Source organism: Coptis chinensis, chromosome 3 (assembly GCF_015680905.1).
Source record: "Coptis chinensis isolate HL-2020 chromosome 3, ASM1568090v1, whole genome shotgun sequence".
Lineage (NCBI taxonomy): Eukaryota > Viridiplantae > Streptophyta > Magnoliopsida > Ranunculales > Ranunculaceae > Coptis > Coptis chinensis.
Window position 1 is genome coordinate 104,987,332 of NC_141458.1, and position 27,591 is coordinate 105,014,922.

The 27,591-nt window shown below is 42.7% G+C and overlaps 1 protein-coding gene and 2 long non-coding RNA genes across 5 annotated transcripts in view; 2 read left to right on the forward strand and 1 right to left on the reverse strand.

Annotated features, from left to right (window-relative positions):
• Nucleotides 1-15,682: 15,682 nt before the first annotated feature.
• LOC147512502 (uncharacterized) overlaps nucleotides 15,683-27,591 on the reverse strand; it is a 28,126-nt gene continuing 16,217 nt past the window's right edge. The window contains exon 2 of the long non-coding RNA XR_015214995.1: nucleotides 15,683-16,254. This is a non-coding gene — a long non-coding RNA (uncharacterized LOC147512502). The remainder of the gene's footprint in view (nucleotides 16,255-27,591) is intronic.
• LOC147512503 (disease resistance protein RGA2-like) lies at nucleotides 16,451-21,100 on the forward strand. The gene is given in 3 exon segments (XM_086595534.1): nucleotides 16,451-19,468; nucleotides 19,471-20,507; nucleotides 20,926-21,100. Coding segments are annotated over 2 exon segments (2,829 nt in total). The 5' UTR covers nucleotides 16,451-17,621; the 3' UTR covers nucleotides 20,453-20,507; nucleotides 20,926-21,100.
• On the forward strand, nucleotides 21,849-27,509 carry LOC147512504 (uncharacterized). 3 transcript variants are annotated; one of them, XR_015214993.1, is made up of 5 exons: nucleotides 21,849-23,189; nucleotides 24,105-24,256; nucleotides 24,457-24,629; nucleotides 24,715-24,842; nucleotides 26,740-27,509. It is a non-coding gene; the product is annotated as an uncharacterized LOC147512504 (long non-coding RNA). The 3 variants fall into 3 exon arrangements; XR_015214992.1 differs by having other exon boundaries at nucleotides 24,471-24,629; XR_015214991.1 differs by having other exon boundaries at nucleotides 24,105-24,629.

The following is a 27,591-nucleotide window of genomic DNA, read 5'->3' on the forward strand; positions in this document are numbered from 1 at the left end:
TAGTAAGTGTCACACCCCGAATTTCGACAGAATTCGGAAAAACATAATTTGTTCCCGACTCTTCGATTTCCGAGGTGTGACGCACTCTCCACTCCCAAAGGCCCATAAACAATTTAAAATATACGGATAATTAAAACCAATAAAAATTTTAACTTAAACAAAGTCCTCTTCATTATAAAACAATTTACAAATGAAAATGCAAATGCAAATAATATTATCTGTTGAAAATCTATATCACCTCGAGGAAAACAAAACACAACACGAGGATGAATGCTAACGCAAACCATGGCAAAGAACCAATCTTCTTCAACACTAAACTGTCAAGACTTATCAACTATGTTCATTTAATGAACACACCGATAAACAAACATGCAAATCGGGTCGACATTATAAACAATCTTTGGTGTGAGTAGCCCTAAAAATACAACATATAATATACATATATATATTATTAATCCATAAGGTTAGTTAGTTCTCTACCGAAGCTTTAACTTCCAACCACTAGTACAACATCTTTAAGCACAATAATAAAGGCGGTAGTTCCTCCAATCGAAGGCGCTTTTAACTTCACACTAACCACCCAACAAACTATAATGCGATAATAAATAAGGCATGTAGTTCCTCCTCTCGGCCTTTTAAGTTCTAACTAAACTATAACCAGGTTAAGCATATTATATACTTACCTCATTCCATGCTCAATTACTGAGTGGGTCATCGCGCGATTAATTAGTTTGACCCACCCTTCCTCAAGAAGACCGGATCAATCATCTATCTAAAGATAGATCATTCACAAACATATTACCATAATTATATTATTTAAAGCTTTTCTTTGCGTGTCCCTAAAATCACGTCAGATCTATGTCTTACCTGGTTTCCCTGGCTACCACAATCGCGAACCCAACGCCCGAACATGTACATCCACATGCCTCCCCTTACATAATGAACCACTCCGCGGCGTAACTACCCCGGCGGGATGCCGCGACACCGTAAATCCTCACACGGAAGCAATTATGTAAGTAAGCACTATTCGGCGTGAGAAAAAATTAGCGATCATCGTTATTTTTAACGGAATAATCAAGCCAACTATTTCGCTCGCGGGGGAGGGCGCCATTCAAATTTTAAGCGAAACGCCGGAATGACGCCCGAAGGCCATTCAAATTTTAAGCAAACGCCGGAGGGGCCAATCACATGAGTTGTGGTAGTCGGGGTTCTGGGATTTTCGTTTCGTAATTTATTCAGGTGTCATACATCTATGACTCATAAACATTTCTACTATATCGGCGTGCAGGTCAATTACCTTATTGCACTAAGCCACAATCTCTAGAAATATCTCAATATATCTCATAACCATATTTCATACTTTCACGCGTGCCAATATCTTATCAGACTACACCACACACTCCGTAGCAAATATTCACCAATGCTTATATTAAGATCTCACATATAAAATAATGGAGTGTATATACATTTTCTCCAAGATATTGCATTAATATAAATATCCCAACATATGATATCGGTCATAATGCTTCAACGTATCACATACATTTTTATTATAACATTATTAGAAATATAATGTCTCATAACATCTCAATATCATCACGTGTCAAAAATACACAACATCAAGGTCAAATCTTTCTTAGATAATGACCACCAAAATATATCTTAGCTTCCCAAAGATTTTATTACTATATGTGTCCATATAATATACACATAAAACGTATCAATTAAACAATCCCGCGATCCACAATCAAAGCCCAATATGCTTTTCACACTACTCACGCCAAATCTAAATTAGATAATTTACCAACCAAGTTATACAATATCCGACAAGATTATTTTATTACTATATATATCCATATAAACAAACATATGAAAATCGCAAAGTCACATTTCACGTCAAAACGGTCAAAGTCAACGGGCGATCAAAGTCAACGGTCAAAGGTCAACACCTCGTGGTCAAGGTCAAACTCAACATGTCATGGTCAAAGTCAAACCGTCCCGGTCAAAGTCAAAGGTGAAAGTCAACCGTCCATGGTCAAAGGTCAAAGTCAACCGTCAAAGTCAATCGGTCGATGGTCAAAGCCAAACCTTATTTGTCCAGTCAAAAGTCAAACTGTCCAAGTCAAAGTCAAAGTCAAACATTTCGTTTTAGGTGTTCGATGGGGTTCGTAACGGGCCAGTGGAATTGGTAAGGCAAAGGTGCATGTCGCTCGTGGGCTCATGGCTAAGGTCATGATTCGGACCCAACTGGCCAAGCCCAAACCTTATTACCCGGAAGTCTAAACAGTGAAAGGCCCATGTAGATCTAGTTTAAGTCCAATGGACTGGTCCATGCAAAATTAGAAACGGCCCAAAAACTTATACTGAACTGGCCCAAAACAGTTAAGTGGATTCGGCCCAAAAACGTTAATATAAACTGGTCCACAAAACAAAGGCTAAAAAGAATTGGTCCAACACAAAACTGATGTGGTCCGAAAATTAAACTGAAATTTCGGCCCAACTACCACTGAAATTTCGGCCCAAACAAACAAATCAGTTTTGGCCCAAATAACTTAACTTGGTTCGGCCCAACCAAAAACATAACCTCGGGCCCAAATAAACCAACCCAGGCCCAAGCCCAAATCGAAATCCACTGTTCATCATCCCCTCCACCACAGCAGCCCAAATCCGGCCACCACCACCTCCACACAACCACCCCTTTCAACCCATTGGTTTTACTCATTTAGCAAACCCCTACAACTTTAACAAAACCGAAAACTCTAATTCTTCACTTCACATATCGACCCAAAACTAGATCTGAGAGTTTATTGCCGCCATTAATGGCCGGCCTCAAGCTTCCAACAGCTGCCCCCTCACTCTACTACACTACCTCACTTCAACAATACAATCAACAAAACCAATCAACCAAACTACAAACAAAAAACAGCCCAACACCGGCGCCATCGCGAATTTCAGCCAAAACGCGCCGCCATTAACGGCTTCTACCACTACCGACAGCCCCCCACACACCCTACACTACCCCCATCATCAACAACTTAATCCACCCATAATTCCATCTGCCTCCAGCCAACAAAACAATAAACACAGTAAAAACGATACTGGAGTTTGAACTGCCATTAGCGACTCGTTCCGAACTCCAGCAGTTTCAACTAGCATTCCAGTATTGAGGAAAAACGTCCCTGACCTCTAACCAAATCCAAGACAAGTTTTAAAGGCAACAGAGACGATCTCTCTGTTTTGCGCCGCCATTGACAACCTCTCGAAACTTCGACAGTTTAAGGCACAGTTACACAGTTTAACAACAAAAACGAAATTTAACAAAGTTAAATATTACAAAGACACGAAGTCCAATACAACGGATAATGAACAGTAAAATTAGTGAAAACATAGGACAGTAAAACGGTTTTCGTATTCCGGTGATATAGCAGGAGAGCTACTACTTTGCCTCGAATAAAGCGACTTAATCCTCCTAGCCCGATTCATGGCGTTCAACGCTCCAAAGAAACCGGGTTTTCTCTGCATTTCCATTTTAATATTTTATTATTTTATGAACCCTATTTTCTAGAAAAGTGTTTATATACTTGGGTCCAAACCAAGCCCAACACGAACTTCGGCCCAAAACGGGGCCCACGATCCCGAGTCCGATCCGACGAATTTTGAAAATAAAATAATTTAATTAATTAATAAAATAGAAAAATACGTATTTAAAAATACGGGCGTTACAGTAAGCATGTTACTAAGTGAGACTAGTCATCATAATTCACATGTTCCACTCATCTCCGCTTGGTACAGCGGGTTTCGGCAAGACGACACTTGTGCAAGTAATCCTCAAAGATAGGCAAGTGATGAGCAACTTTGAAAAGTTGATGTGGGTTTGTGTCTCGAAGCCTTTTGATCTTGAAAGGGTGGCCAAATCCATTATTCAACAAGCTACTGGTAATGTACCTAGTATTGTAGGGTGGCAAGATCTGCATGAACGTTTGTCCGATGCATGCTGGGGGCTCAAGCATTATCTCCAGGATCTCATTGAAGCGGGACAGATCAAACAGTACACCAACATTGCAGACGGCGACTTGCGCCATACACTTATGGCCCGCCGAGTGCGTAGCAGATCTCCACCCCTCCAGGAACGCCAAAACAACCAAGTTCGCTCTCGCAGCAGAGGACGCCCCATAGACCGTTCTCGTCATGATAGACACCCGCATTCGTCAGATCGTGACAACGGCAGAACCATCCATATGATCACTTTCCCAGATGATTCTGTTACTTTTTAGAGAGAAACGAAGGTGTGTCGGTGCTCTTCAAGAAGTTTATCATTTTTCTTCACAAGCAGCACACGCCCCGCGACATTCGAGTCGCCATTCAGGGGATATCACCTTCACAGAGGCTGACCTCAACAAGGTTTGCCTCCCTCACAACGACGCACTTGTCGTCCATGTCAAGATCAGCGACTGGACAGTTAAGCGCATCCTGATAGACCCTGGCAGCTCATGCGACATTTTGTTTTACCACACAATTCAGGAGATGAACCAACCCAAGTCAGTCTTCATAGATCCTATCGCTCCTCTTTATGGGTTCAATGGCTCCAAAGCCGACCCAATCGGTGACATTATACTCCCAGTTTCAGTGGGATCAAGAGAGGATAAAGTCAGCTTCAATACGCGTTTCAGCGTCTTAGACATCAAGTCGTCCTACAACGCCATCCTAGGACGGCGTTAGATTCATCAAATGCAGGCTGTACCATCTACACTGCATCAAGTCCTTCGCTTTCCAGGCCCCCGAGGCATGATGGAGCTTCGAAGCAACCAGCTCGAAGCCTATCATTGTAATCAAATCCTCTCAGCGAACAAGACCGATGAGGCCCCCATCAGCATCAGAAACGAGCCCACCAGCTACACCATGGCCAAAGACTTGGTCGCTGAAGTCAGAGGCAATGCACCAACTCAGAGCGTTGAGGGCTCCAGCAAGAAGGTTTATCCATCTGTATAGACCCCGAAAGTCGCCAAGTCAGTTACTTATTCACTCGTCAGGACCCCAGAGGTCACTCTCGCAATCAGTGCTCCACCTGTTCAGACCCCAGAGGTCGTCTCACCAGATCCCATACAACCAAAACAACTTCTGCAATGTACTCCAGCCTTTGTTGTTATGACCACAGAAGTCATCACAGACCCTGTGGTCGTAACCACAGAAGACGCTCCGGTTCCTGCAGCAACTCCCATCACTCATCAGACCAACAAAGCACCCACAGAGCTCGGTCCCCCAGAGGACGCTCTTCCAACACAAGCTACGACACCAACTGAAGAGAGGCAGCGAGTAAATCTTGGAACGGAAGACGACCCTAAGTTCGTCTATGTAGGGGCTAACCTAGACCCCACACTCAAAGCCCAGTTTGTAAACTTTCTATCCATGAATAAAGATGTTTTCACTTGGTCGTATATTGATGTGCCAGGTATAGATCCTAGTGTTGCATATCATAAGTTGAATGTCAACCCTAGTGTCAGACCAGTTCGACAGCGACCTAGGAGACTATCACTACGTTTTCAAAAAGCAATCAATGACGAGGTCGATAAACTCAAGCAAGTCGGTTTCATCCGAAAGGTCGACTATCCAGATTGGATCGCTAACATAGTGGCAGTTCAAAAAAGAATGGCAGGGTCCGCCTTTGCGTTGACTTCACCAATGTCAACCAAGAAACTCCCAAAGATAGCTTTCCATTACCAAGGATCGACCGACCTACGGCCACGAGCTACTCTCCTTCATGGATGCCTATAGTGGGTACAACCAAATACCACTTGCCGAGGAAGATCAAGAGAAGACGTCCTTCATTACAGAACAGGGAGTTATTGCTACAACGTCCTCCCGTTCAGCCTCAAGAACGCTGGAGCAATGTATCAACGATTGGTAACTGACATGTTCTAGGACATGTTAGGCGATACCATGGAAGTCTATATTGATGACATGGTCGTCAAGAGCAAAAAAGCAGGTGACCACCTCACTCACCTTGAGTAAGCGTTCTCCAGGTTACGCCGAACTCGCATGAAGCTGAACCCAGAAAAATGCCTTTTCGGAGCGTCCTCCGGCAAATTTATGGGCTATCGGGGCCTCACAGCGCGGGATCAAAGCTAACCCAGATCAAATCCGAGCATTCTTGGATATGCCTGACCCGCAGACAAAGAAACAGATACAGAAGCTGTCAGGTATGGTCGCTGCACTCAACCGATTCATATCCAGAGCATCAGACAAGTGCCGACCGTTCCTACAACTCCTCAAAAAAGGCGAGCAGTTCTCATGGAGCGACCAATGTCACCAGGCCTTCTCCACTCTCAAAGAGTATCTCACAACACCTCCCGTCCTAGGCAAACCAACGTACGGAGAAACGCTGGGGCTTTATCTAGCAGTATCGGATTTTGCTATCAGTTCAGTTCTCTTCAAGGACGACAATAACTCAGAGAAGCCAATCTACTTTACAAGTAAAACACTAACTCCAGCTGAAAAGAACTACTTTTACATCGAAAGAGCAGTGTTAAGCGCTATTATATTCTGCAAGGAAGTTCAGACCGTATTTTCAAGCGCACCCAATCAAAGTGCTCACTGACTTCCCATTGAAAAAAATCCTTCATAAGGAAAACAAGACAACTCGCATGGTGGTTTGGACCGAAGAGCTCGGGGAACACCACATCGAGTTCGCCCCACGCACCTCGCAGAAAGGACAAGTCGTGGCTGATTTCCTCGTCGAATTCCCTGTGGACGATCTACATTGGAAAATAGAGACAGATGTCCTACCCCCCAAGAGCAGAGACAGGACAGTTTGGTCTCTCTTTGTAGATGGCTCCAACAATCCTGACAGCAGTGGAGTTAGCATTGTGTTAGTGTCTCCCACCGGAGCAATGATGGAGAAGTCAGTTCGCATTGACTTCGCGACCTCCAACAACAAGGCGGAGTACGAGGCATTGATTATGGGACTCAGAATGGCGCTACAGCTCGGTGTACAGGAACTTCAAGTCTTTAGTGACTCGCAACTGGTCGTTCGCCAGATTGCTAAAGAGTACACTACCCACGAAGGTAACCTTTCTAAATACCTTAAAGTTGTTAATCAGTTACTTTCGTCTTTCAAGAAAGCCACCATACATCACCTTCTGCATGATGAGAACCGACACGCAGACAGTTTAGCTTACTATGCCACACAAACACTGAGTTGTGCCCCGAGACAACTACTCATTGAAGTCGTTGACTGACCTGCCTACCAAGTAGAGCACGTCTTAGAGGTTAGGGACCTATGTCCACTTTCTGAGGATCAAATGAGTCAGACATGGATGCAGCCCATAATATACTACATTCAGAATGGCACACTCCCACCAAAACATAGCAAAGCCAGGCAGATACCATATCAAGCACGTTGCTATTGTGTTCTGAATAACAAGTTGTTTCGAAAATCTGCTGGAGGACCTCACTTGAGGTGCATAAGTTCAACTCAAGGTCAATTAATTTTTGCTAAGATTCATGAAGGAGAATGCGGCAATCATGCTGGAGGTCGTTCTTTGGCCCACAAAGCAATCTCTCAATGATACTTTTGGCCTCGCATGCAGATCGACGCCAAAACATATGTTCTCAAATGCATCAAATGCCAAACCTTTGGCCATAACATCATCTAACCGGCTCGCGAGTTGATCAGCATTGCAAGTCCCTGGCCATTCCACATGTGGGGCATGGACATCATGGGACCATTCATCCCACAGAAAAGCACCGGGTTCTGCTTCGTTTTAGCTGTAACCGATTACTTCACTAAGTGGATCTTGGCACATGTCAAGGAGTCACATGTTAGAAACTTTATTTGGACTCACATTATCACCAGATTTGGGCTGCCACACACCTTGGTGATGGACAATGGTTCCCAGTTCAAAGGCAAAACGGTCAAAGATTTTTTGGCCAAGTGGAAGATAGTTCACGCATTCTCCACTCCATAGTACGCTCAGAGCAACGGTCAAGCAGAGGCCAGCAATAAGGCCATATTAGAAAACTTAAAGAAAAAGATTGAAAAAAACAAGAGCTAATGGCCAAACCAGCTAGAGAACATTATGTGGGCTCATCGCACCACAGCTCGCTCCAGCACAGGCGAGTCACCATTTTCCTTATGTTATGGCACATAAGCTGTTATTCCCACCGAACTGACAGTCACAACTACTAGATCCGGGCTTGTCGAGTCAGGACACAATGACTTAGTCCTAGCCCGAGAGGTCGATATGCTGGAGGAACGCCGCGACCTGGCAGCTATCAGAGTGGGGCATCGTATCAACAGATTCTAAAGAGGTCCTACAACAAACGAGTACACCCTAGATCCTTCCAACCTAGTGATCTAGTTCTGAGAAAGACACAGGATGACTCCAAACTAGCAGCAACATGGGAAGGACCGTACATAGTAGACTGAGTTGTTGGCAATGGGGCTTACTAGATCAAGACGCAAGAAGGGAAACCACTACCACGACCCTGGAACAATTACTTGTTAAAGAGATTTTATCAATAAAAATTCAGTCTTGTACACAGCCATGTTTTTAATCTTTGTCAATTTAGGTAGTTTAATTATAGTTGTATCATCAACCACTCTATTCAAATACTTCTACGATCAACACCGCGAAAGCGTAACGCCTCGGGGAGCAAGACGCGCCAGAGGCTATATATGTTCTCCATGGCGAACGGCTCTCGATGAAGCGAAAGCCCTCGGGGTTACATACGCCTCGTGGGGGGCGATGCGCTTCAGAGGCTATATACGCTCTCAACGAGCAGAATGCTCTCAGAAGCTTACAGGCTCATAGCCTCTCCAAATCTCGCTAAGTTGAGGACCTATACTTCTAGGATCAACTCCGTGAGAACGCTCTCAGTGAGCAGCACGCCCTCAGGGGCTACATATAAGGCTGTCAATGGGCCAAGACAAGCCCAAAGCCCGATTGAATTCGAACCGATAAGATAAGGACTTAGACTTTAAATTTAGCCCGATAAGATTATTGGGCCAGGTCTGGACATACCTATGTCCGATCCGATAATGGCCCGGCCCGAAATCTATAATAGTTTATGTGCTTTATATTTAATATTATTAATATATCTATTATATTTACTGAAAGTTGACATAGAAAATTGGAAGTCATATTGGTTAGTATTGTGCCTGCCACACAAGAGTTGTGGGTTCGATTCTTGCCACTTACAAATTTGATTAAATTTTAGACAAAAATAACAGTTCCCATGTATTGCTAACGGACCTAGGCCTGGCCCGAATCCGAACTTGCCCAATAGGACTTAGGCCGGGCTTGGACTCAAAATATCAAATATGATTCGGGTCGGGCCTGGACCTAGGTGTGTCCTGTTTAGGTCCGGCCCGTTGACAGCCCTAGCTACATACGCTCTCAGGGAGCAGTACGCCTTCAGAGGCTATATACGCTCTCCACGAGCAGAACGCTCTCAGGAGCTTACAGGCTCATAGCCTCTCCAAATCTAGCTAAGTTGAGGACCTATACTTCTAGGCTCAACTTCGTGAGAACGCTCTCAGTGAGTAGCACGCCCTCAGGGGCTACATACGTTCTCAGGGAGTAGTACGCCTTCAGAGGCTATATACGCTCTCCACGAAGCAGAACGCTCTCAGGAGCTTACAGGCTCATAGCCTCTCCAAATCTCGCTAAGTTGAGGACCTATACTTCTAGGATCAACTCTGTGAGAACGTTCTCAGGGAGCAGTACGCCTTCAGAGGCTATATACGCTCTCCGCGAGCAGAACGCTCTCAAGAGCTTACAAGCTCACAGCCTCTCCACACCTCGCTAACTTGAGCACCTATACTTCTAGGGTCAACTCCATGAGAACGCTCTCAGGAGCTTACAGGCTCATGGCGTCCCTAAGTCTTACTAGTCGGGGACCTATATCGCTAAGATCAACTCAGGGAGATCGCTCTCTTGAGCAATACTTCACAAGCATAACGCTTTCTTAAACTAAATCTCATAAGCATACCACAAGCATACCACAAGCGCTATAAACAGAATAATAACTACAAGCAGTCAAACAAAAGATGACATTACATATACATTCACCAATCAAACTGCTCGGCCAATGCCAGGTAGCTAGTTCCAATCCACCGATCTGCTGGGTCTACCCAGAAAATCCAGATCGGTTCTTTGAACAATAGGAGCAAACTTAACGAACTACCACTTTCGTGGAAACCAGTTCTCGGTATCAACTAAGGCGAACTGCTCAGGCAAGCCTGAAAACACAGCTCTATTGTTTAACACTCGTAGAGAGGAGAACAAACAAAGAAATCATCCAACTTAAACACTTTGCAAAAACAAGACGAGAAATCACCATTAAGGAGCAGACCCTGGCGTGTTTATCCTTTAGGGGCGAAGATCGGTCGACGGAGTGTGCCTTGCGGATCTCAAAGACAACTAACGCAAGATACACGTACCACGGTCCCCATGTGCCTTCTTCAACTGGAAGTATTTCTCATCCAGTTCGGCATATTGGATACAGGCCATGGTATACGCATCTTGAGCTTTGCGTGCAACCCCCTGACATTGCTTGGCGTACTCGGTGACTTCCGCTAACTTCCCTTGTAGATCAGTCATCGCTGCAACAAGCTTAGCGTTCTCATCAGCAGCCGCACGGTACTTATTTGTCATCACGTCCAGCTTCGTCTTGTCAACTCCCCACGCAGCTCGCAGACATCCTAGCTCGACTCGGGAGTTGACATCAGTATCAGCGTGCTGCACAGCGTTCTTCAGCTTGTCGTACCCCACCAAAAACTACAAGTACAAAATCAAGGTCACGCTCCCTTACGAAACAGAGCGATAAGCCTAACAAATAAACACTCACCAAACAAGTAGCCATATCCATGGTTCCCAGTAGCGTGTCCATATCTTCATCCTCAACCTCAGCTTTGTCGCCGTCCAACACGATCCCCTTCAGAAGACTGGTTGCTATGGGCGCCGAGTGGAAGCTGTAATCAGGGCGCTTTACAGCACGCTTCTTCCCCGTCCTCCCCATGTAGTAGAATTCGCTCCCCACATCCTCGATACGTGGGGGCGAACTCTCGCCAGCAACGTGGTGTCCTTGCCCCAGGTCGCTAGCTCCCTTAGCAGCCCGATCGGTGTCGTTCACCTGCCGAGGCAACCTGAAGACAACGCCGCCAGTCGAGCGACCCAAAATCCGAGGTCGCTTGCTGTTCTTGGCCCCTGAAGCTACAACCTTTCTTTTGCCACGATCCCTATGCACATGAGAACGGAACTCCATTTCCTCCATTATCAGAGGGGAGGTCTCTCTCAAACTCCCCTCTACCCTAACATACTTGCGGCACCTGGCCATAATGAAACCTACGCGCATAAAACGACAGGACGCAGGTTAAACAAATCAGCAACAGGTTTCTTTTCAAAAAGAAAAATAGCCAAACAGAGAAGCCAAACGTACCTGAGTTAACCGGCAAAGCAAACGAAGCACCACAGTCGAGAGAAGAGAAGCTGCAACAACAGGAAGAGCAAATGTCTTGGCTCTTCCAAGAACACTCCTATTTATGATAAAGTAACGTATCTTCCCAAGACAGGTCATGATGGCATCGAGACGCCAAACGGCAGCCTACCTGGCAGCCATCATGTCATATCTCTCGACCGCCCATATTTCTACACGTGCCACGCACGCACTGTAACCTAAGCAACTCCAGGGTAGAGAACGCCCCTTGCGTCCTCAAGATATGAGCGACCTACAACGTTTAAATCAAATAACAAGCACGACAGATCAACAAAGTCACAGGTCATCGAGACTATACCCTATACACGACAAGTCGCAACAGCATACGTTCGCTAGCTTACCGAATGCAAACACACATATCATACACAATCCTACTTGAATAAAGCAAGACAACATATTTCCCATTCACGAAAAACAGCGAACTGACGACCTCAGTGAAGCCTCAGTTCCCAGACTAACCGAGCTGCTGAGGATACTCAGGAAATCCAACTCAGTTAGCCACTATTCATCATAATCACAAATAGAGAAGAAAAACGAACTGCCCGGGTTATCCCAGGAAACCAGTTCTATTGTTTCCGGCCAAAGGCCAATTACAAACACACACACCAACTACTGTTCTCAAACAACATCATCAAAACTTTCAACAAGAGAGACATTCAACATTTGGGAAGAGCTCGGATCACCAGCAGACGCCACAACTGCCTCGGTTAAGGTCCCATCCAGCTCGCCAGAGGCCCGAGTTGGATCACTCACCACACCGGTAGCAGGAGGAAGCACGACCACAGGAACAACACTAGCAGCTTCGAGTGGCCTGACCTCGAGTTCTCCCGAAGCTCCACGTTCCTGTTCTCCTTGCAGCTCATCATATTTTCTCTCCAGCTCCTCTACCTCTGCACGAATGGCAAGATAGGCATCCTTCGCCTGCAAGGTGGCAGTTTTACATCTTTCAAAGATAGGCTTTTCGCGGTGACCGGAATTTTGCTCTTCAAAGACTTCCACCTCGTAGCCCATTTCGACCGACTCGTTCACAGCAGACATCCTCTCCAGCGTCAAAGAAGTGAGTTGCGGCCTCAACGCATCCAGTTCTTTCTTTTCAGACTGCTGCACCTCTCGAAGAGTCGACAGCTCGTCCCTCAGCGTCTCGACCTCTGTCTTCTCTAGCTCGGCGAACTAAACGGCCGTCTTCAGCTTCTGGTACCCAGCAATAAGCTAAGACAGTTCGCACAACAATCCCCATTAACACCGAAAGCAATAACAGCATGCACAGTACAGCAAAACAGCCTAAATACAAAAGGAACTTACCAGACACAGCGCCTTATCCATGCCTTTGAGGTTCGAATCCAGCTCCTTGGAGTCCAAGTCTTATATGTCTCCATCCAGCGTCATCCCCTCGAGCAAACAAGCAGCTATCGGTGCGAATTTGTAGCTACAATCCGACCTCCTCACATAGCACTTTTTACCAGACGCTTCATCTACATACATCAGGTTGCGCTCCAGCTCAACTTTCCCAGCACTAGCATGCCCTTTACCGGTATCTTTCAAGCTAGCCTTCCCCTTCATCTTGCCGAAAGTATCTCCAGCAACCCGGGTCGGAGCAACCTCCGCGGCTTCCTCACCCAGGACGCTAAAGTCAGGCATCGGCCTCGCCCTTGAGCTTCGAGCCGCCCTCCCCCCGGTTCGTCCTTCACCACCAGTTCCAAAGCCGACCCCAAACACGGCTTCCACTACCCGTGCGACCTTAGCAGGACGGGTCTCAGCGTCGTTACCCTTCCTCTTGGGCAAGCGAGTAGGCTCAGGAATCTCAAAGAGGCTGTCATCCAGGTCATAAGGAGCGTCCTCCTCACCCCTCCCCAACCCAACCCCAGACGAACCAGCACCCCCAGCAAGTCGCTTCGGTCCAGAACGACCTCGGTTCTTATCTTCCCTCATCACTAGGTCACTCGCGCGCTTATCCATCACAGACTTCCCTGATGCTCCCCTTGTCACTTTACCTCGCGCCCTTGTCTTCTGCGCTACCCTTTTCTCCCTAATCGCAGGTCCTCCCCGTTCTTTAAAGAAATGCGCGACCTCTGGAAGCTTCGCTTGTTTCTCAACTCGAGTCAACCTAGCGAACTTCTCAATCACCTTTCGGCTCGTCTCCTTTTCTAGGGGAGTATCTGCACAGACAACAAAATAGTAATATCAGTACCAGCTCAACTAACGCAAGATCAATATTCTCAAAGAGCGTACTGGTACCCACCAGTAAAGTCACATATTTTATTTTCCACACTGAACCCGCTCGCACAGTAGTCTCCAACAAGCAGCAACGATCTTTTATCCCAAGACTCGTTACTCACACCATCCAGAACGCTCGACAGCTTAGCTCGAGTTTGCAAGCTAAAGTTAAGTGACTTAGATCGCTTTAATGAGTAATGCTCAATAATATCAGCGACCTTAATACTATACGGTATTCACCGCTGGCGTTCAGCAGGTCAAACACCTTGAACAACCGCCATATGTTACCCACAAACTGAACAGGCGCTTTGCCACAGCAGTTCAAGAACTCACAAACCAGCTTCGAGAATGGTATCGTCATATGCGCCCTCAGCTGCCCCTCACAGATGATAACCCCATAGTTCGGTGGGGTATACCTATCGCTATAGACCAGAGCGTTCTGGTCGGGCTCATGGATCTCCAGACCGCTTACGGTTATCCCATATTTTTTCCTTAAATAGGGGAACGCCCTCAAAGCGTGTCTGTCCACAGCCTTAGGCGGCAGCCCGCTAGACGACGACCTATCACAGCGACCTGAAGTGCTCGCTTCAGCACCCACAGACGCAAATCGAGACTCATCTTCCCCACTTCCAGCCTCCTCAACTGCTTCATCTTCATCACCACCACCCTCACTCACCCCACACACCGACTCATCTTTCTCTTCCTCCTCAGCATCCCAACCAAGAGAAGCTTTGCGAACCTCATGAGATCGCGTATCGTCTAAGTCAGACATCTCTCCTTTCGCCCTAACAGTTCTAGCCACTAGTAACTAATCGAACGTCTTAACAACTCTAGAAACAAAGACTAAGCACGAAGCAAGAAGCAGGAGCCCAACAATGACAGAAAACTAACCTGAAGGTTGTTGCTGTAGTCAAGTGTTTTCTACAAGGTGAAGCAGCAAAGTGATGTTTCAAAAAAACGCAAGCGTAATCTTTGAACAACCGCCCCTCCAATTTCCAAGGCATCATGATTACACCCTAGCCCTAGCTGCACACGACTTCCAACAAACTGTCCTGTCTTTTCAAATATTGAAAAAATGGGGCGGCACGTTTTCTCTACAACTGCTCAAATCCTCTCACGTGCCGAACACGTGTCAAACATCTACGCCCACCAACTCACAAGATAATACAGATCGCTCCCTTCAACTCGTTGGATATTTTCACATCTAACACGCTCCACACGCGCCATCTCTTGTTTTCTCTCGAAAATTCGGCTTCCATGAGACGCGGCTACCGAGGGGGTGTGTAAGGGAGTGATATCCTCCTTCAGGGATATTAGGCGCGTACTCAGCATGATGGAAATACCAAACCGACCGGTGGAACCAGATTGTACTTACAAGCTAAAGAGAACGCTCCCGCACAGTTCGCGTCAGCACGCGAACCAGGCTATAACGTGATTCAGCTCACCTTCTAGAAGCAATCGATAATGACCAGAGGTGCACATGCACAAATCACTGCCACCAGCTACTGACCACTGCCGCAAGCTACTTGCCCAGACTACTAATCCCCATCATCACAACAGACCTATAAAGACAGCACTCGCACGACTTCCCAATCTACACCCCACGTTTGTGATGCACTTTACACGTGGTGGGTGAGGATTCACTCTCAACATCTATAAATACCCCTCCTATGAACTACGCCAGACCTGATTCTTCTCTCCCCTCGGAATCGAGAACAAGATACGTAGGCAGTTCGCTCCTAAGCCGAACTCGGTCCCAATAATAACCCATTCCAGTTCCCCTTCAACTGTGTATGTAAAAGAAAGCTAAATCACGCCTTTATACATCCTATGTGTAAATCAGGATGACAACCTATAATCTAAAAATATAAAAGTGCAGGTGGTAGGTGTTGCAACCATTCTGGTAGTGGGTTGGTTGTAATGGGTGTATTAGCAATGATAATGCTACTAACCTAGTCCTTGTCTGTAAGTCTATCTTTGTAACATTTTCATTTTACTTATTAATCAATTATCCTTGAGCAAAAAAAAAACATTCTGGCAACACACACAGATTCTTGCACTCTCAAATTCTTAGAGATTGAAGAGTAGTTATGTGTTGTACACCCTCCCAAGCCAAATCTTTCAAATTCTAGATTTCGAAGGGCAGTGAGGAGCTGAAAACCAACCACTGAAACTTCCAAACAGTGACAACCAGTAAGTATTAGAGTCTTGAGGCCCGTTAGCATTGATCCGGATATAATCCTCATGAACCTCAGTGTTGCGAGATTTTCAAGCCTTCGTGGGAAGAATTTTCAGGATCTTGCAGGTTTTAATGACCAAAGTCCGGAGACAAGTAAGGTTCTGCAGCGGTGCTTCTGGAAGACAATCCACTTCATTGCATCTCTCCACTGCTAATTCCTCAATAGACAAAGGCAAGTAGAGAGTGGATGTGCATGTACTGACAACCATCCTTCCACGTTAGGCATGCGATAGAGCGAGAGAGAAATCAACTTTGGAAGTGTCCTCGAAGTCCCTAGCCAACTAGGTAAGAAAACACCTGGGTACCTTTGAATCTGAAACTCTTGTATGTTCGTATGTGGATGAAGTCCTTCTAACACCCCTGCTGATGTTTTCATGCAAAGGATCAAGGCCACCTTGATCATCACCACCTGACCACCACACATTTAGCTTCTCAATCCTCTTTTTATCATTGGATCGTTCAGCATCCTTTTGATTGCAGACATGCCCAAGCCTTTTATCGTTAATTCTCCTTTGATCTGGTTTTGTCTTTCCATCTCTTGGATACGAGCAGTCGAGCACATTCTGTACTTGAGCACGCACCAAACAAGGATAATGTCTCAAGGCGAGTCAACGTACTGACCAATTCAAACTGGCATGCCAGTCAACACTCCACAACGAGGCTCCTCATGCACTTCGGATACACTTTGAAGTTAGGACTCCTAAATAGTTCCAGGTGGATTAAGGCATTGAGGTGATACTGGTCTCAGAAAGGTCAAGGTAAGTAGGTAACTCAAATGTCCAAGTTTCCTATATATTGACAGTGGTAGCATTGTAATTTTTTGGTTATCGGGCAAAAGGTGTACCTGTCATTAAAGTTGCGTTGGTGGTCTCAATCTGTTGGTAATGTCACTTAACAGCTATTCTCTACAAAGTCATTGCAATTGTCTTTGCTTTTAGAGTGCGTGAACAAAGTCATATTCGAGAAACATCTCTTGACCCACCTATGTGAATTATTGGTGTTGGCTGGGTCGTGGGATATAGTTACAGAGAAAGTGTATGGACTACATTTGCAAATTGAGATAACAACGAACCTAGGCAGCTTTGCCCTTGCATTTACAAATTGGGTGTCTTCTCTCTCTATTGTTTTTCTTCTGATTGTGATATACATTACCTGATCACTTATCACTATGGCTCATTCGGTGATCTCCGGTGTGTTGGAGCAATTGCGTTCGATCCTCCAAACAGATCAGGTGAATCTATTGGCGGGTGTAGCTAATGAAAGCGAAAAACTCGATGATACACTCGTTTTTATCCAAGCAGTGCTTGAGGATGCAGAGGAAAAGCAAGTCAACAACCCAGCAGTAAAGGTTTGGTTAGAACGACTCACACGCATCTTATATGATGCTGACGATGTATTGGACGAGTGGAATACCAGAATTCTCAGCTCACAGATCCAACTACTTGATGACGACAATCCTATCAGTGGGGAGGTTTGGTCCGGCTTATTTTCTCAATTTTCTTGTTTAAAACGGAATGACGATGATGGGATTGATTGAAAAATAAAGCTAGATCGATTGTTCCTAAATCTCTTTGAAAGGCAAAGTCGTGAAGAACCTCTGAGATCAACGAGCTCTTTTGTTGATGGTTCTGAGATCTATGGTCGTATTGATGATATATATAGTATAGAAAGCATGTTACTGAGTGAGACCGATCATCAAGATTCACATGTCCCACTCATCTCTATAGTTGGTACAGGGGGTTTCGGCAAGACGACCCTTGTGCAACTAATCGTCGAAGATAAGGAAGTGAAGAAGAACTTTGAAACGCGGATGTGGGTTTGTGTTTCGCAGCCTTTTAATCTTGAAAGGGTGGCCAAATCTATTATTGAAGAAGCTACTGGTAATGTCCTTAATACTGTAGCGTGGCAAGCTCTGCATAAAAGTTTGTCTGAATCCGTACGGGGAAAGAAATTTCTTCTTGTGCTAGATGATGTATGGACTTATGATTCAGAGATTTGGAGAAAGTTGAAGGTCTCCCTAGATGGTGGTGCACATGGAAGCAGAATAATAATCACCACACGAGATGAGAACATTGCAGAGAAGATGGCCTCCACCTGGATACATAGGTTGGGGCAATTGTCTGATGAAGAGTGTTGGTCATTCTTTAAACATATAGGTCTCAGGGAAATACAAGACGACCGCGAAAAGTTTGAAGAAATCGGAAAAGAAATTGCCTTGAAGTGTAAGGGTGTCCCTCTAGCGGTAAAGATTATCGCGAGTCTTCTGCGCCGCAAAAGATCTGTAGTAGAATGGGAAGATGTACTAGCAAGTAACATATGGGAAGAAATTTCGAAAGATGAGCCTGAGTTTTTACCTTCTCTTTTATTAAGTTATTATGCATTGCCTTCGCGTTTGAAGCGGTGTTTTTCTTATTGTGCTATCTTTCAAGAAGATGCAGAAATAGAGAAAGATGAATTGGTGAAGCTTTGGATGGCGCAAGGGTTTTTAAGCTATGATAGCTCAAAAGATCTAGAGAAAACTGGTACAAACTATTTCAATGATCTCGCGATGCGCTCTTTGTTCCAAGACTTTAAAAAAGACAGTGAAGGCAACGTGATTTGTTGCAAGATGCATGATCTTGTGCATGATTTTGCCCGACATCTCGCAAAGAAGGAATCCTCTATTTTTATGGAGAATGATAAAGAGGTTGGTAACATCAGGTTGCGTCATTTTGGTGCAGGATATGAGGTGGATACCAGTGCGCGTCTTAAATTATTTATATGTCAGATGACATGCCTTCGGGTATTGGACTTAAGTAAAACTTATCTTGAAGAACTTCTAGATAAGGTGGACAGATTGTTACATCTGAGACTCCTCAATTTGTCTAACATGATAATAAAGGAGCTACCTGAAACAGTATGTAATCTATTTAATTTACAGACGTTGAAACTAAATTGGTGTGGATCTCTCAAAAAACTCCCCAAAGGAATTGGGAAATTACGTAATCTCAGGCATCTCGAACTTGAAAGAACTTATAAGTTGAGTTATTTCCCGCGGGGTTTGGAGCGATTGAGCTGCCTTAGAACATTAAGTAAAGTGGTATTGGATTGTGATGGTGGAAAAGGATGCCAGATTGGAGAGTTAAAACTTTTAGACCATATCCAAGGAGAACTAAGAATAGAGGGATTGGGACAAGTGGCGGACTCAATAGAAGCAGTACTAAAGAAAAAAGAAAAGCTCCGGTCCTTGGATTTGGTGTTTTCTGAAGAAAGTGATGAAGAAAGACATGATGATGAAGAAGAGAGAAAAAGGAAAGAGAATGTTTTGGATGGTCTCCAGCCGCATACAAACTTGGCAGAGTTGCGTATAGAAGATTACGAAGGGAATAGATTTCCGTCGTGGATGATGTCAAGTATAAATTCAGCTTTACCCAATCTGGTGAAACTGAAGCTGAGAAACTGCAATCAGTGCTCGGAATTGCCTGCTTTGGGGAGACTTCAAAACCTTGAACACCTTGAATTATGGGGCTGGGCTCAGTGAAACGCATCGGATGCGAGTTTTATGGACTGGGAAGTACTGGTGGTACTTCTACTGGGGGTGAAGATTCAGTACAATCGGTAGTAGTGTTCCCGAAGTTACATACGCTTCAGATTTATTATATGGAACAGTGTGAGGAGTGGCATCTGCCGTTCCGAAGAGGCGTGGAGATTTTTCCAAAGCTTCGCACATTGACTGTGCATGATTTGAAATTGCAAATGTTACCACCAGGCCTCGGGAAGCTAAAATCTCTAGAAGAACTTGAACTACAAAATATGGAATTTCGGGGCCTTAAGCTTTTCCAAATTGATGATAATGTTACTCTTAGCGCTCAAGAAGTTGCAGTGTTCCCAGTATTGAAGAAACTTACATTGTCTGGCATGCCGGAGTGGGAGGAACAGGGGGATGAAATAAAGCTTCCAATAAGAAGAGATGAAGAAGCTGGAGAAGGTTTCATCATGCCCTGTCTTTGCGAATTGGTGATCTGGCGTTGCCCTAAGTTGAAGGTGGTGCCGCACTACTTGTTTTCTCCCGCACTCAGAAGTCTAAAGATATCTCGTTGTCCACAACTGACGGGGAGGCAACCTTGCCTTCCTCCCCTCCTTGAAAAGCTGGAATTATGGTTGGATACAGGTATTCTTTCAAAGTCTATATTGCCGCTGCTAATCAGTGGAATTGGTTCCCCCGATCACAACGAAAATGACTACCCAAATCTTCACTCTTTCTCCATCTCTGATTCTGAAGAGTCGTCACTTCCCCAAGGCTTCAACCAACTCACTGCAATTCAAACATTGAGATTTTGGAGTTGTGAATTCCTTGACTTCACGCCAGAGGATTTGAAGCATCTCCCCATGCTTCAACGACTGGGAATTCGTAATTGTCCAATTCTGGAAGAACGCTGCAGAAAAAGAGAAAGCTGGACCACCAATTCCCACATTCCAAAGATCGAACTTAATTGGAGGGGGGATGAATTGATCCCAGAATAAGCCAGTGACTTGTTCACCTGCAAAGAAGAATCATGCATCAGCCCAACCCCAACAGGTAATTGATTTTATGATTTTCAAAATCCCTCATTTCTCCAAACACCAACCAACCCAATCCTCAAATCTCTCACTACTTCAAAAAAAATTAATGACATGAGATTAGTGCACAAATGTTTGTTTTAGATAAGATATGAATGGGTTGTTTTTTGGAAAATAAGATTAAGAGAAGTAAGATTTGTTCATTATTTTATCTACATTTCTGTTTATTCCGTTTGGTTTTATGGATCAACTCATCTTTTATTGAAGGAAGATGACATTGTGGGTATTCTTGAGACTGATGAAGTCAAATAAAACTGCTGGTGGCTTGTTCTTAACTGAGGCTAGCAAGGATTAAAATCCATTTTAATGAAAATTTGTCACTGGATTTTTTGAGTTCCTTTAATCACTGATTTATAATTTAATTTCTGCAATTTCAGGTTGGTTTAGACTTATATATAGATTATTAGAGATTTAGAGCAATTCAAACATTGGGCTTTTATAATTGTGAATTCCTTGACTTCACGCAAGAGGATTTGAAGCATCTCCCCATGCTCCAACGACTGGAAATATCTGGTTGTCCAATTCTGGAAGAACGCTGCAGAAAAAGAGAAAGCTGGACCACCAATTCCCACATTCCAAAGATCATCCTTAATTGGTGCGACTTCATCCCAGAATAACCAATTAATCAGTAAGCCAGTGACTTGTTCACCTGCAATGAACTATCTTGCATCAACCCAACCCAACCCCAACAGGTTATTGATTTTAGGATTTTGTAACTCCCATGTTGTTGCCAATTCTTTGATATACAAGCAGTATGTGACTAACTAAAACTTTGTTGTTCCACTTGACAGCCAGAATTTGCTTTCGACTCACGAGACTAGTCAATTAAAGGACTACTTTTTAATTAAGAGATGGATTAAGCGGTGAACGGGTGAGCAGCGTGAGGGATTTATTAAAATTGCTATCAACAGTCACCCATGCATCATCTAGGTATCTTTGAAGATGTTGGTAATAGTGTTGTGATCAAGTAGGAAATGCTTCATCTTGGGTTCCTTAAATTGGGTTAACTTGTCTTTTCCTTTCAAGATTTTTTTTCAATCCCAGATCATATTTGTAATATATGGTTTTCAAGTCGGTTTAATCCAATATGAAGTCTATTGCATGTACAGGTTTGCTTTTCAAGCTGCAAGTTGTCAAATGTAGAAGACATCTGTGAATGGGCTTTTAGCTCCAATTCATATTTTCAAGTAACAGATAGGGATCTACACTTTCGCCAGCTACTATCATTGCTGGAAGTTTCATACTGGTTGCGTTGGTTCTCTCCTTTTTCTGATTTTCCAGCATCTTGATCATACACCAACCCCGGTTAGTTTTCTATCAATATGTTGATTGTGACTGTACAGTTATGCTGCGTCTTTTCCATAATTTAAAGATATGTGTGAAATGTTTTCTATATTAAGATGTGATTACAATCCATAATTATTACATTCTATATATACCGTGAACCTAAAGCCTTACAAGTGCAAAGTCCTAATTAACTACCCTTAGTATATGACTATATTTTTAATAATATGGTCAATAAAGAAGGAAAATTGTGAATTGGTGATTGGTTACTATTTAGGAGTTATCTCTTAGGCAGAACTCATCAAAGAGTGGACTGTGCTTCTGCTTCGATGTTTCAGTTATTTGTTTATCAGATTCCATTGCAAACTCCGAATGGCCGAATGAATGTTGGACTCTCTTTATGTGCATTGCGTACATCCTAGTTGGACAGTGCTGGATGTATCATTCAATCTGACTCGCCATTCCATTGTGGACCGCGTCCCCCCCCCCAGCAGTGGAAAATACTTGATATACTATTTTCTCTATTTTATATAATGCTTGGAGTGTAGATCTTAGGAACAAAAATGTTGTTCGCTTCACGGTTCCTGTCTATGCAACTGAGTCAGTAAGTATTTGCTCCTGGTTAAAAGTATCCCTGAAGTTTTATTTAAGATACAAGGATTTCACGTAACTCCGGGTTTTGAAGACAAGAAAAAGAGCCCTGGCTATGGTTTCATCATGTCTTGGACTCGTAGTAACTTAGTTCTTCGAGGAATTCATATATATATATATATATATATATATATATATATATATATATATATATATATATATATCTTACTATATTAGAAAAATTTGGGGGTCGATGAACAGTGTTTTTCACGTACGTCACAGGGGCAAAATCGTAAATTGAGTCACTTAACAAAATTTCTAACGTTTCTCGATTTTTCCTCTCTCGGTCTCCCCGCTCTCTTCTCAAGCTTCGAGCTCGCACACTTTTTCTCTCCGTCCTATTTCTATGTGCATGTGATTCTTCCTCATTGTATCTTCGTTTCCAACACCACTCAATATCTTCAACATCATCATACTCAAAGCCCATTTATGGTTTAACCCAACTTCATTCAAAGCCCACTACATAACAATAACCGTTCAATAAAATTTACAATGACAAGAAAAAAACCACAAAAATTATGAAAGAAAACCATTACAGAAATGGACTATGGTTTATAAGAGGATTTCATAAATAGAGAATCCTGATGTTGGGTCTTCTTTTGTTTTGGATCAAGTTGATAAAGAAGAGAAGAATCTTTCAAGGTGGGAGCTTTGTCGTGATGTTAAATAGTTATGGAATTTTCGAAGATTCAAGCTTGCTCTTGAGGTAAATATTGTTTATTTTTGGTTTATTTAGAATGGGGGTTTGAGTTTTGTTGTTTTCATTGTGGAAATGTTTGAAATTATCTCTGTGTAGACCTGTTCATTTTGCTACTTCAAATTTGCAAATGTCTATGCTGTCACATCCATATATATACATACTTACATTTTTTATTTATTCTTATGTATATTTATTAATTCAATTGAATTGTCCATGGTTAAGCAGATTTTGAATTATATTCTTAAAAGATTGTTAAGTGCTGAATGTTAAATTGTTCTATTTATGTACTTTTGGCCAATTTCAATTTGTTTATCTAAGTTTATTTGATCACATTTTTATGCGCTGTTGATTTCATACAATTAATTACTCGGAAAGTTTAATGTTTGAATGGGTGGATGTAGATCAAGCCTCTATAAAGAAAAAATGCTAATCAGTCGTGAGGAAACTTTCAACATCTTCCCACTTAACATAAATTTTGGTTTGTGAGGTTTTCTTATTCCACAAACCCATAGGGCATCATACTGTTCTCCTTCTCCCATTTTTTTTGTGTTTTCGCCACCTCTATAATTTTTTACTTTGTTGGTTTGTTTAACTTCTCATATGAACACGTTGTGTTACAAAAACAAATAGGTTTTTAATTTCTCTTATTGAATTGTAGTTTAAATTTGCTAAATATTTTATACAGTTCAAATTTCCTTGAGTGATGCGTATTACTTTACAATTCCCTCAAATGGAATGGATGTACGCTACCCCAACTATTTATTCAACCATCCATAGTGTCTTTCCTTCTATATGTGTTTCCGTACATAAATAATTTAGATGTCTCTCATGGTCATTATGAGATTGTATGTACAGTCAAAATTCATTGAACTATGGACTGATGCTCAATGTGGATTTAATCATGTCTGGCTACAATTGCAGAAATTGCTAACCGAAATTAGGGAGCTGTAAAGGCTAGGAGGGACATGCTTATAGAGGCACCATCCTGTACTGTGAAGGCGTCTTTCCAAAATCTGCTCTCCCAGTCATCCACTCGATTTGCTGCAGCCAATGAAACTTATAGCTAGCATAAGGTATGTCAAAATCCGCTAACTGCGTACACAAAGTTCATAATGCGTATTTCATTGACATGACAATAACATAACAATTAAACTAAAGTTGCATTTCCCACTAATATACTAATGTAAGGGATGTAGATACTTTGTTCTTTGCTGTATGGACAATATATTAAGCTTTATGTTCCTCACACCAAACTTTCATGTGATGCTGGGAGCTTTGTGATACCAGGCCTTCCTGATGAGATTGAGATATTGACATCTTGGCTTCCTTACTATTTTAGACACCCAAGTGGGTACACTCTTTTCTTTGATCATATCAGAGAGGCAGATAGGAGGAGCGTTACTGTGTTGGTGAACAATTTCTATGAGTTAGAGATTACTTATGCTGGTGACTATGCACTCTCTTCTTTAGTTTCTTTCTCTTTTCGGTGAATTGTTTGCGTCTAAATTTGTATTCGAACTCTCTTCTTAAGCTTCAAGCTCACCCACCACTTTTGGGGAAGAATGCATTTGGATTTGGATCTGGATCTGGTTATGATTTTGATGTTCATGTCCATTATGGTGCTGGTGCTGACATTTGTGGTGAGAGGACAGATGCTAGGTATCTCTTTCTTTTCAATAGTAGTTTGTGTAATGCTATGCTACGAAACATCAAATTGGTATGTATAATAATATATAATACTCGCTTTTAAATCATCCCTCAAAACCATTCTAGGCCTGAATGTGTGGCACGCATCTTCTGAATCTTGACTCTTTTCATCACTTTCAACTAGAGTTCGTGTTTATTTTAATTTTGGAATTGGGAATTTCTTTGACGAAGGCTGTATTAAGTACATATTGATCATCTAAAGCTCTACCTTAACGATGTTTACGTGATTTTTAACGCAGATAATTCATCAACTACTTTTCTTTCACCAATTTATTGGTTCTTAATTTTATTTATATATTTACTTTTTTTTATATAGTTTGAACTCTCATCCATAGTAATCGTAGTTATCTTTCTCTCTCTCTCAACTTGGGAAGATAGTTTTTATAAGAAAAAAACTTCTTATGCTTTAATAGGGTGCTTTGTCATAAACTTCATTTCTCAATAAATCATTAAGGTGACAAGATGATTGCATAAAGTTGAGCTTCAGGATCATGCTAGCTTTGCATTTGTGTTGTATTTACTGAAACTTCTACTCTTTTTTAGGGTGTTGTTTGGTGACTTGGTCATCAAGAACCAATTAATCTTCAACTTACCTGGTCCTCAGAAATCCTATGTGAATAAATTCCCCCACCCCCCCCCCGTTTGAATTCAATACCACAGAATTTTCTTTCATTGGATGAGCTTGCAGATTATTGGTGTTTCTAATCAATCAGAGAAAGATGAGATTGACAAGTCAATGATGGGTCTACGAGATACCGAGGTTGAATAAGGATACACCTTGGATGCTGTTGTATCTCTCCGGGTATATATAATTATTTTGAGTACATTTCTATTGTATTCCTTTCCCCCATCTAATTCCCCACCACAGTTACAAGTGTTCAAAGTGTTGTTGGTTCTCCTACAATTTTAAGGCAAATGCCTGAGTGTTATTAGAGAGACACCGTGATGGAGTTAGAGGTGGATGGGACAATTTACTTGCAGTAATACCAGGAGGTTCGTCTGTCACTCTGTCCCACTGCTTCTTAAGCACATATATGACAATGTACTTATGGAATACGATGCTCTCAAGGCTGTTACTTCTGGTCTGGGACCTGTTGCAGTTGTTGTGGTTGACAAGTCGACAGACGTTGTAGATGCAATTGCAAGTCTCTCTTATTTTTACGAGCATGAGAGCTATGGGCAGTGCACATGCAATATATTATCAGACATTTAAAACCTGAGCTTGAGAGGAGGATCAAGTAGCATGCTGACACATTCCATGTACTGAATATTTCTTTCAAAACCTGCGTGATAAAAAAATCAGTTTTGTGTTTTTTTTAAGACACTTACTTCCCAATTATAACTTCATGATTTCATGTTTGTATTGTTAAGACGTGCGTAGCACGTGCATGATGCTAGTATATATATATATATGGACGTATCATTTAGTAATTAGTTCGCCCTTAAATTTCTGATGCCTAATTCAGTTGTTATTACTTATTAATTATTCAAAATTTTCAAATGATTGACAATTTTACTTGGAACAAACTTGTGGGCTTCAGTTAATCGTCCCTACCCAAAAATGGAAAACGATTATAGTTTGTCAGACACTAAAAACAGAAGCTAATATTAAATCCTTAATTAGACTGTCTAAGCTGTGTTTTATACATGTAATTGAAGCAGTTCTAGTTTTCTCAGGCATGTTTGATGGTTTCAATTTTTGGCTTTTTTTTTATCCATATTATATCTTTGTTGAATCCAAACCTTTCCCTCGCATGTGACATCTTAAGAAATTGCTATGAAGCTTTTGCTTTGTATTCCTTTGGAAGCTATTTGGTATAACACACTATCATTTTTTTTTCTTTGCCAGATGCTATGCTTGACTTCTGCCCTGATGACCAAACTCATTCTATCTGTATCGCAAGTGCTCATGCAAGTTAACTCACTTTGTTTGGCAGATGTCAATCGCCGCAGTTGCCTATATTTTTGTTTTCTCAGCTAAACCGTATCATTACCTGCCCATTTATGAGCATGGTAAGGTCATTTCCGAAGAAATCAAAGCCATGATGAAGTTGGAGGAAGGTGGGAAGGAGAAACCCGCCACGATTAAACAGATGGAAACTCATGTTGAGTCCCCTGGAACAAGTGTCACTGAGAGTGTTCAGGATATTGTTATTGGAGGTGGTGGACATGTGAGCTCTCTCTCGCTGTGTGTGTGTGTGTGTGTGTGTGTGTTTGTGCTTAATGAGAAGGTTCATCCTTTAACAGGTTTTCAAGGATGTTGCACTGACTATAAACCAAGCAATAGAACCCGTAGAAAAGGGTGTCACTAAGATACAGGAAAAGATCCATCGCATCACAGTTGACGCTAAGGACAAAGAAGAGCATTTAGAAAATTAGAAGTAGTGGTGGAAGAACATGTTGAGCAAAAAAATTCTCCAGTGGTTGATGAAGAAAAGGTAGTTGCTCATTATGAAATTGAGAGATGACATGAATAATGATGTCGACTTTGGTGAAGAAAAAGTTCCAGTGCCTGACTTTTTGGGGTTGGTTTATTTTGTCATTTGTTATGGTTAGCAACTTAATAGGAGCAGCTGATTGTTTGTTTGAAACCCCTCCCAAAAAGTCACCCAATGAGAATAGCAGTCGTCATCTTCCCGTCCCTTCTAGTTTTCTCTCCATGCTTCTTCAAATAAAAACGAGCGTCCTTGGTAACCAGTTT